Source organism: Protobothrops mucrosquamatus, unplaced genomic scaffold (assembly GCF_001527695.2).
Source record: "Protobothrops mucrosquamatus isolate PMUCROS unplaced genomic scaffold, P.Mucros_1.0 scaffold280, whole genome shotgun sequence".
Classification (NCBI taxonomy): domain Eukaryota; kingdom Metazoa; phylum Chordata; class Lepidosauria; order Squamata; family Viperidae; genus Protobothrops; species Protobothrops mucrosquamatus.
The window spans coordinates 201721-212886 of NW_015386624.1; the positions used below are offsets into that span (position 1 = coordinate 201721).

Sequence of the window (11166 nt, forward strand, 5' to 3'; positions counted from 1 at the left end):
CAAGACGTGGTTGTTCCAGCTAGCGGGACTGGCCTAAGGGATTTTAAAGGGGTTTTAATTACTTTTAATCTGACATATTTAAATATTTCTTTTTAATCAAATTTTAATTAGGTATAATATGTATAATATGTTAGTATTTTATCCAATTGTCAGCCGCCCTGAGTCCGCAAGGAGAAGGGCGGGATATAAATGTAATTAAATAAATAAATAAATAAATAAATAAATATCAAACTCAGTTAAAACTTCATTATCACATTTATCAATACATTTTTTGCTTATACATATCCATATCCTGTTTTTAAGTTTTACCTAATTTTTAGTTTTTAATTGCAGTACTCCAATTTAACCTTTAATATCCATAGTATTTGAGTTTCGGGTGACCCAAATTTCCTTTGTCTCACTACATAGAAATTATGTCTAAAATGCACATATTACTTACTTATTCTTATTTTATTTCGTAAACATTTTCTATTTCTCGCCCTAGTACATCACCATCTTAATAATAGAGTATCCTTTGTTATCTCAAGTCCATCATCTATATTATCTGGGCTAAACAATAGTTCAAACCTATTTCCTAATAGTTAGTTTTCATTTCCCTTGTAAGTCTAAATCCTCAGTATTAAATAGATTAATCCCTTATTTTTTTTACTATTTTCCAACTATTTTAAATCTAATAATCAAATTTCCCCTTATCTCAAAATCTCCCTTTAGCCCATTAATTGGCAGTTTAGGATCCTCTCTAGTAAATCAAAAGACCCCAGTTTTTCAACCTAACTCTAACTTTCTTTTTATGCCAACCAGGCTTCCATACCAATGCTTTTAAATCATCAGATAGATCTCCCTTCATTCTTGTGCATGTTGCTTGAATTAAAGGAGACCATCTAGTTGTTAATTTTCTGGAAGAACTGGTCCATTTATAATCATTAAATTGTCACCCTGGTGGCCCAGATCCCCATATTTGCTCTAGTATAGTTGTCTTCAATTCGATCTGGTGTTTTTCTTCCTCAGGTTTCTTCTGGTTTGTGTAGAAAGTCATTTCCAGTTTTATAGTTATTATTTGATTGTCTAAATTTTCAATAAGCTGTACTTGTTGATCTTTAAAGCCCTCTGTCTTGGTATTAATTTCTTCCGCTTCTGTTTTTTGGATTGTAGATTCTTTAGTTGCAATCGGGGTTTTCGCTTTGTAGATTTAAGCTGGCGCCTTGATCTTTCAGTCTAGATTTGATTATCTCGGTGGCTTCAAGAATTTGTTCAAGTTTAAACATAGCCGAAGTTTTTTGCTGCTCCTTCTCCATTTCTGAAATGGTTATAGATGGTCTTTTAGTGAAGGCTATTTATTAAACAAGAGTCAACAAGTGTTCACCTCCACAGTTCCTAGAAACTAATTTCACTGTCCAGCTGCTCTCTCAGCTTTTAATCTCTCTTAGATAATACCAAGGTCAGGTCTGGGCTATGAGCAAGTCTCTTTGTCAAAAGTAATAAATTGCTGTACCAAGCTTCGCCACAAGATGTCCCTGATAGCATTTAAAGTCTTTTTCAGATCCCAGGCTAGGTTTTTATCCAATTTAACTTTTGTTTTTGCTTTTTACAAGTAAATAAAATAGCAGGTCCCCGTAAGAGTAGGAACTTTTTGGGTCCTCAAATTCCAAAAAGATGTAAATCCAATTATATTAAGTTGTTCTTTTCAATGCTTTGTTTCCCCAGGTAGTCAAACGCCGCCATTTTAGAGGATGGGAGGAAAAAGTTCCCTTCCCTCTCTCCTCACAGGGGGAAGAGTTTTCAGGAAGCTTTTAACAGGAAAAGTACTTGGAGTACAGAGAAGGTAAAATCTCACCCAATTCCTCCACATTGCTTTCAAGGTGCTTGTTAGTGAATTTGGCCTCGGCTGTCAGCAGCTTAATGATGGGCCATGTTAATGGCCGATCTTTTCCCCGTCAGTTTGAAGAGCTGCCCCGGATCAAACGGGAGGGCTGCCGCCCTTCCGCTATCATTTGGGGGTCCTCTTCGCGCTCGTCGCCCCTACAGGGCTACTTCCAACCCTCTTCAGGGGCCCCCGGCGGGAGAAAACTAGACAGCGGAGAGAGCAATCACTCTACACATCCGTCAGCGCCGCAATTGCAAACCAGAAGCCAGTTGCATAGAGCTTTTTGACTTTTCTTCCTCTGCAGCTATGGTTAGAGCATGGATGAAAGAAAACATTCAGGTTGTACATCAATTGCCCCCACTCCTGGATTCGGGAGGCTTGCTCTCAGTCAGCCATGTCCCTGTGAGTTCAAGGCTAGATTATTGTAATGAATTCTACATGGGGCTGCCCTTGAAGTTACAGGTGCAGAATGCAGTGGTATGTGATATTAACGGTGCTGATTATTCAGCATGTGATACCACTGCTCCAACTGCACTGACTTCAACTGTGCTTCCAGGTACAATTCAAGGTGCTGGTAGCCATCTTTAAAGTCTTTCACAGTTTGGGACCAAATTATTCATGGGACCATCTCTTACTGGTTGGTTCTGCCTGTCCTATCCATCTGGCAGAATTTGTTTTGTCAGCTGACGAAAGGAAAGTCTTTTCTGCTATGGTGCCTACCTTTTGGAAAAGCCCCAACTCTGCTAACCTTTTGCAAGGTCTTGAAAACTTGGTTTTCTGCCTGAGCCTGGGGCCCCAGGTATGGGATGGAGCCTATTTCCTGGCTATGTGAATGATGATTTGTATAATTCCCAGCTGTTTTCATTTTTATGTTTTATTTTATTATAAGCTATCCACTCATGTTTGTGAAATATGTGGCTGTATAAATTGATTAAATAAATAGACTTGGATCACCATAATATTGATTGGCTTGCTTTAGATTCAAATTAAGATAATTCTATCACTTGGGGAATTGTATCAAAGCACAGGATTTGGCAAGCTTTTGTTAATAATGATGGCCATTTCATTTCTCCAATGATTTTCTTGTCCTCAAAGATCTGGTGCTCCTTTAAAAATGATTCACCCCAATCCATTTCTATTTAGTTTCCCAAAATGTCAGTGTTCAGTCTCAACATGACTGCTCTGACATCAAATTTTTCTTTTGTTTCTTACCATAGTAGCATTGGAGCTATTCATATTTGCCCTCTGCTCTTCCTTAATATTTAATGTTGTACTGATGATCGTACCTAATTTCATATAGTTGTTAGATGAAAATATATATTACTGTGGGAATGCTTTCAAGTCAGTCTTGCGTCCATTTCACCACCACAGGAGTAATCTCTATTTGCAGTTGGAGTTCAAATGCTTTTCAATAGATGGGGCGGGGGGGGGGGGGGGGNGGGGGGGGGGGGGGATGAAGTTGGGATTGCTCATTTTGACTACAAATATAGTCAACTTTTGAACTTTTGTTCAAAGACTATGTTATGAGGATTCTTTAGATTTAAGAATGCTGCATTTTAAATTTCCAATTCTCTTCTATGAATATTTTTAACTTGGACACCTTTTGAGTTTCAAAACTTGAGTTTTGTGATTCTTTACACGCACGGAACAATCCTGCAGGTAATGATGGATTATTACCTTAGATGCTGGAAGGTTTAATTATAAGATACTTCAATTTCGTTTACCAAAGTGGACTTTCAATTTTCTACCGTCAGGGCATCCTTTCCACATGAAGCCATTCGTAACGGTATCTATTTCTGCTATGGTCTTACAAACATTGAAATCTTAACCTAAGAACTCTTTTTCAGAACGAGTACAATAATGCATTCGTTATCATCTGAAGGTTTTTATGTCCGCATCTCTAACCCTCTGCAGCAGAAAACATACACTCTTTATTTTGGTGCCACAATTTAGATCGGGAAGTGAAACCCCTCAAATTTCCCGAAATGTAATAGCAAACCAGTTCTGGATGGCTACCAAGCAAGCCATACGGAGGCGATCACGAAGCACTGATAATGTTATCTAGTTTGGGGTAATGAAACATCTGCAAGAAAACACGCAAGCTCAGAGAGCACCAAGGACCCCTCGTGTCGACCCTGAGCTACAAATATTCTCCTTTATTGGGATCACGAAGTTGTCCGAGTCCAGCTCGACTGGAAGGGACTGCGTGTCGCCTCTGCTCAACCCCCTCGATGCAGATTTAGTACCAAAGCGACGTAAGTGAGGCAGAGTAGGCTTTCTGACACCTCTTATTCCACGGCAGCCTCCTCTCGTCCCGATTTCCTGCAGGACTCCAGCTCCCATTATCCTACTCCATGCTCTGATCAAGCAGGGTCAAGGCAAACGCTAGCAAGCTCCGCCGTGGACTAGGAGGAAAAGCCCAGCCCACCCACGTAATCTGCCGGCGGGAAATACGGTAGCACTTGTCCCCAGGACCGCGAGAGGGAGAACCGCCCGCGAGAAAATTGGAGCTCGAGAAGGGGGGGGGGAGGAGGAGGCGCTGAAAAAGAACGGAATAAAAAGCGGATTCGGAGCAGCCCCGACCCGCCGTGACGCACCAATAGGCTAACTTAGAAGGCTTCCCTTGACCCGGAAATGGAAATTGGAGGGCGGTGTTTCGCGAGGCGGGCGGAAGGCGGAAGTGGAGGTTTGCCGAGAGAGAGAGAGTGAGTGAGGGGGCAGTCAGATGGAGGAAGAGGAGTGGCGGCGGCAGCAACCCTCTTCTCGTTGCTAAGTAACAGGACCAGGTAACGTCCCCTCTCGCTTTCTTCCTGGTGGCTCTTGCCCCCACCCCCGATTGGGACGTCCCCGTTCACCCTCCCCCCTCTCCGCCGCCGCCACCACCACCCCAGTATGGAGCAGCTCCCACTTGTTCCCTTTCTCCCTTCCAGCCCTGAAAGTGGTTCCCGGCATTCTGTTTCCGTGTTAAGCATTTCAGGAGAGTTAATATTGGTGTAACGGGTTGAGAATGAAACAACCTTCCAACCAGCGAAAGCGATAGGGGCAAGTGGGCTGTTGTATTTGAGGCGCAACCTCTTTTTCACTCTCTCTGGTTATCTTGCAGGAAAGGGGGCTGGCGATGGCTATACCTTAATCTTCATCAAGGCCACGGTAATTCCGGAACGCAAACACCATGGAACACCTGAGGCCTGGGACTGGAGCTTTGTGTAAATCCCAGCCAGATTTTTCTGATTGGGGCAAAACTGCTCTGAGCCCTTGCAGTCTTTGGGATGCAGGATGCAGGAAGCAAAATGTTCACTTCAAAAAAGTATTGCTGTTGCAAAGTATCTCCTGGCTAAGAAGAGCTATCGAGTCTTCAGAAGGCTGAGGTTTTAAGGCAGGAGAAAGGTGCTATGGAGACAAAAATGCTTTGGAATGGCAGTTGCGATCGCGATAATGGCAGCTTGCACTTTACTGACTATAAAACTCCCGGTAATGAAACTGACTCCTGTAACTGTCCGAGAGAGATATCTGATCTCTCTGCAGCTTATTCAGAGGAAGGGAATGACTTATGCGGCTTCAGTTGTCAGCACTGGCATTCAGGATTCAAGAAGGACCCGTCTACGCTGCTGTTAGGCCAAGAAGTAGATGCTGAAGATGGCCTGGCTACTAAAGCCAAGGAAGAAATCCCTGACTGCACTCGGGCTCCTGGTGGAAGAAAAATTCCCCGGCAACAAAGGCAACGCTCTTCTGCTAAAGACAAAGGAGACGGTCACTTTGTACCCTCTGGGGGGAAACACAGACAAACTAGGAAGAGGAGTGATGGGCGTCATTATGTCCAAGCTGAGTTGCTGAAGCATCTGGAAGGTCTGGCCTCGTTCTGTGCTTCCTGCTTCAGACTGTTTATCAGTGTAATTGTGCAGGTCACCCTCCGGTGTGGTGAGGGGGTGGAAGCTGGTGGGAAGATGCTGTATTCTTGCTGCTCCTTCAGCCTGCATGATTTAAACACCATTCAAACTGACATGCAGACTTGGATCCAGCGTGGAAGGATAGGGTGTAGAAAATTGACCCGACATCTAGTCTCCTGGTTGTCACTAACTTACCGCCTGCTTAAGATGCTATGTGCTATTCTCTTCCTGGTGCTTATGCTTCTCCTGGGTAGTATACGACTCTGCTGGAAGGTTTCCAAGTCGGTCCTACTCAATATTCTGAGTAGAATGACTCATACTAGCTATGGAGCCTGGCTTCTCTCAACTATTGATTTCCCTCAAATTGGGGCCCTCTTCAGAGAAAGCAGGATTTGCAAATGGATGGCAAGTCTGCTGCTTAAGTGGCATGCTCTCCTTTGGATGCCCAAAGGATTAAGGACCACCCAGTCAGGGAGCACTGTTCATAATGACTCTCCTGGTGGATCCGGACCATTCGAGCCTGGCGAAGAGGTGGCACGTTTGCTGGCTATGGCACACACCCCTGAAGAAGAGCTCAATCCTTTTCAGGTGTTGGGCTTAGATGCAACAGCTTCTGATGTCGAATTGAAGAGAGCCTATCGGCACTTGGCAGTCCTGGTGAGCATGTCTTTTGAACCAGAAAGGTTGACTGGTGATAGGAAGCATGTGTATGTTTGATGAGAGAGCCTTTGTTTAAAAGAGGTGGCATTCTTTTCCCCCCTTTCCTTTTATTAGCAAATAATTATGAAAAGAATTCAGCTCTTCCTCCTCCAAGAATTGAGAATGTTGGTGGGAATTATTAAAGATAGTAGTAAAAGAAAGCTCCTTTCTTGTCTGGTTGACATAGTCCAACATTTTCAGGGTGGAGGGAAGAGACCTGGAATATAATGCAGTGTTTCATGATACAACTGATTAATCTTCACTTATCACTTGCATATTGACTTACTGTGTAATTATTGTACTACTTGAGCGGCAAATCTTTGTTAATTTCAACAAGTAAAGGAAATGACAAATGTAATCATCTATAGCAGCAAGTTTGATCAAGATAGTCTGACAAATAGTTTTTCTCTTTGTTTGTATTCTGGGCTATCAAGGGAACAGGATGTATGGAAACTTGGTTCAACTTGTTTTATCTTCCTGTCTGGAGATGCTGATGATTACAATTCATTTCTCAGCCCGGATCTTCAAGGTGTATTGAATGAAAATCCCATTTTTAAATTTCTCCCATCTTTCCCAGCATGAGGAAAAAGAAGGATAAATGAGCTGCTATACTACACCAAGGAGGATTGCAGGCTCTGCTTCTGGAATTTGCTAATTTCTCCCATTCCCTAGCTGAAAAACTGCTTTTGACAAAAAGCTGTCATTTTTTGTTGCTTGTTGCAAGGAAAGAGTTCAATTGACAAAAAATCTTTCTAGTTGAACTTCTGAACAGAAATGTCCTTGTACAAGGAGTGATCTGTAAATAAAGCCTACTTGCTTTGTTTTGTTTTTATGGTCTGTATGTTACATGAGAGTGAGAGTATTGGCTTTACTTTGCAGGATGACTGTTAGGTTTATTGTCAATATATAGCATATATTTGTCTCAAATGTTTTTAAAATACAAACACCAGAATAAGGGCGTGTCTAACTTCTTTGGGGTTTGGGGATGGGGTATTACACAGGTTCACCCAGACAAGAATGAGCACCCACAGGCAGAGGAGGCATTCAAGGTACTGCGGGCAGCCTGGGATATTGTCAGCAATCCAGAGAAGAAGAAGGAATATGAAATGTGAGTCAACCGAAACTTACTTGGGCTTCCTTCACTCCTAGCGAGAACTACATAGCTATATGAAGTTTGATCTGGAACTGGGACAATATGGAGAGGCCAGTTTTCAAAGAGATTCCTCTATTTAAGGGAACAGAGAATAAATTTGAAAACATGAGCATCAACGCTGTCAGGTAGCAACACTTATTGAAACTCTGGATGCTTTTCACTACTTCCCTGAGTTTTTTTGTCTGCAATGGAAACACTAGTTATAGTATCTGAAAATAACATATTTCCCACAAGCATCTGATACATATCACCCAGGCGAGCCTATCTAAATCTTCCTGTGAAAGTTAATTGAGCTTGAGTCCTTTGGATCTGTTCTGTTATTATTCATTCAAGAGCAACAACAATAAAACTGACTAGGCGACATGAGCATTGGACAAGAGGAGCTTGTCCTATTCACTGATCCTTGTTTCACATCTATATTTGAACTCATTTCAATTGGATGTAAAAACCAAGATACTGGTAACGTCTCTTCCCATATCCCACCCCCACCCTAGCCCAGCAAATCTGATCATTTACACAGGAAAAAAAATTACATCAATCTTTTGTTCTGCACTTCTCAACATCTCAAGCCATTTCTATAACAGCAAAATCATTCTAATCAACCCTAATCGGAGGAGTGTTTTGCGCTGATTCTGCATGCAGAACCTGTGTCCTACAGCTTGAAGCTAACGATAAGCTGAAGTCTCCTTCAAGTTAAGCTTGATTACTTGTGACCATAGAGATACCATGTAGTTTTCACGGTCCAAGTACAGAAGTGCTGTCCCATTGCTATGAATGTTTTTTCAGTTTTCCAGGTTAGCTCATATTCATGGTGCTCCCTGGTGGTCTCCAGACCAAGGAATGATTATGCCAAAATCAGCCAAGTGCTGTTTGGACATTACTCTTGGCCATCTCTAGGCCACTGAAGGGTTCTGTTCAGGAACTCTTGCATAAGTCACTTTTTGTGCACATCCAAACGTGTAGAGCATGCCTGCACAAAAAATCCTGTTGTTTTTGGATTCCTTACTTGAGGTCAGGCTAATATAAATCAGAGCTTGTGTAACCTAGATGCTCCCTGAATGTTGAAATGGCTTTCATTTCCAGTACATGTGTACACTATTGCAACCACAATCAAGCTTTGTGTAACTGATGCTCCCATTTAAATTCACGTATTTTTCTTTCAGAAAGCGCATGGCAGAGACAGAACTGACTAAGTCCATGAATGATTTCCTTTCCAAGCTTCAGGATGATCTGAAGGAAGTCATGAACACAATGAAGTGTAACAAGTGCCAAGGGAAGCACAGGTAAGTGGTCAGCTGTCATTATCTCTTCACTGGTGCAGCAGGATGTCAGCCACGCCACACAAGCAGCAGAATCTTGACTTTGCAGAGTCTCCATTCATGTGGTTCTTTATCTAATCTGTGTGCGGGAGAAACTATATTCAAGCCTGATTCCTTCTGAGGATAGTGAAAACACCAAGGTTTCTATTCCCTTGAAAGTCTCTGGATAGTAGAGTGGAATATCTTTTCCTGAGCAGTCCTAAATCAATAGTTTAGCTTTTAATTGAGGTGTCAAAGACTCCGAAAGACTGAGATACAAATAGTCCTTTATTTAGAACCATTTATTGAGTGACAGTTCAAAAGGACAATCGCACTGAAAAAAAGTGACTTGCAAACGGTTCTCACACTTACAACTGTTACAGTATCCCCACAGTCAAGTGATTAAAGGTTTTGGAGAACACCAGAATGCCTGCTTCACATGAAAGATTCCTCCGCAAGAGAAGAATCCAATATCTTGAGAGCCTAAGCTTTCCTTTGTTTATTTAAAAAACTACAGGCGCTAGCTGGATACGTTAAGTCTATAACAGCAGAAGTCTGTAACGTACTTATGATAGCTAGATGAATATACACCATAAGTTCAAAATTGGAAAATGTTTGATTATTAGTACCCAACTGTTATACGCTACAAGGGTTCGATTATACCTCAGCTATTTACTAATTCTGTTGGCCATATGATTCAATTTCCATATTTTCATTTCCTACCGGTCTTGTATCCATTTCTAAAATATTTAGTTTAGAAAAGCTTCAGTGTTTATAAATTGAGCATAGAATGTTTCATTTCTTTATGAACCACGCCTAGATGTTATTTGGACAATCATTTGTCTGAAATGGTATAGGGCAGGGGTGTCAAACGTCACATGACGTGTCGTGACTTTTTTCCAATTGCCGGCAATGGGGTGGGCGCGGTTTCGCCATGACGCCTCCAGCTTGCAGGCCGGCAGTTTGATACCCCTGGTATAGGGTGTCCGGTGTGAGCAGGGAGTTGGGCTAGAAGACCTCCAAGGTCCCTTCCAACTCTGTTGTTCTGTTATTTGCATTTATCCTGAAATTAAATGCAAATGGATGCATGCGCGTGCACACACAAACACACAAGGAACCCACGGGATGCTGTAATATAATGATCATACTTGGTGCTTTCTGACCTCTGAATTCTTTGCCGCAGGAGGTTTGAGATGGACCGTGACCCGTTGTATGGCCGATACTGTGCAGAATGTAGCAAATTTCATGCAGCTGAGGAAGGTGACTTCTGGGCGGAATCCAGCATGCTGGGATTGAAGATCACGTACTTTGCCATGATGGATGGAAAGGTCTATGACATCACAGGTAATTGAATTACACTCTGACAATGGGAGGGTGGAAGCACAAAGCAATGTGTTGAAAGAGGTTCTTGTTCTTATTTTGTCCAGTAGTCTGTTGTGTGTATGTAGGTGAATGCATATACACACAAAGTAGGAAAAATTAGGGTAACTCTACATTTGTGCAGCCTGTGAATAGCATGCATATATGTGTGTGTTTTTCTCTAGCAACCACTTTCAAGCCTCTGGCAGTAGTGATCCAATAGGGGATTATAGAGCCATGAGAGAGAGGATAATGGTATCCGTTAGAAAATATAGCTTAACAGAAAAGTCTGCTTATACAAAAACTGGATTTAACTTTTGTTTCAGATATGAAATAGGCTTAAGTATGATCTGTAATCTAAAGTTCAGGCCAAATGCACAAAGCATCTTAAAGAGTGTTGCTTTCTGCTCAGCTTTAAACAGTACAAACTGAAGCCTTAAAGAGAGGCTCCATTGGGAAGAGGGGAGAGAGAGAGCGCGTGAGAAAGAGATTAAGTCGACGAAGGACTTCTTGACCCAATTAAAAAAAAACAGAAATACTTTGGTGGTAGAAACTTTCATGCAGGTGGAGCTTGGGAGATTACTGATCAGAAAAGGAATGTTGGGTTATAATGGCATAGCTTGATAAAAATAATAAACGTATATGTGGCTGCTATGGAAAATGCAAATGTGATGCTATGGGCCTCAGGAAATTAACCAAGTAGTATCTTTATTTATTTATTTATTACTTTAATTTATACCCCGCCCTTCTCCCGAGGGACTCAGGGCGGCTTACAGGTAAATAAAAACAGAGCTATACAATAAATATTTAAAAGCCAAATTAAAATATATATTAATTAACCTGTATTAGAAAAATTATAAAATCCCTTTAAAATCCCTATAAAATCCCCCCCTAGGCCAATCCCGC

General features: G+C 41.8%; 1 protein-coding gene across 1 annotated transcript in view; it reads left to right on the top strand.

The window, feature by feature from the left end:
• Positions 1 to 4594: 4594 nt before the first annotated feature.
• DNAJC14 (DnaJ heat shock protein family (Hsp40) member C14) overlaps positions 4595 to 11166 on the top strand; it is an 11117-nt gene continuing 4545 nt past the window's right edge. Inside the window, exons 1-5 of the mRNA XM_015814738.1 lie at positions 4595 to 4650; positions 4968 to 6408; positions 7452 to 7558; positions 8767 to 8886; positions 10085 to 10245. Of these exons, the coding sequence (XP_015670224.1) occupies positions 5257 to 6408; positions 7452 to 7558; positions 8767 to 8886; positions 10085 to 10245 (1540 nt within the window). The 5' untranslated portion in view covers positions 4595 to 4650; positions 4968 to 5256. The remainder of the gene's footprint in view (positions 4651 to 4967; positions 6409 to 7451; positions 7559 to 8766; positions 8887 to 10084; positions 10246 to 11166) is intronic.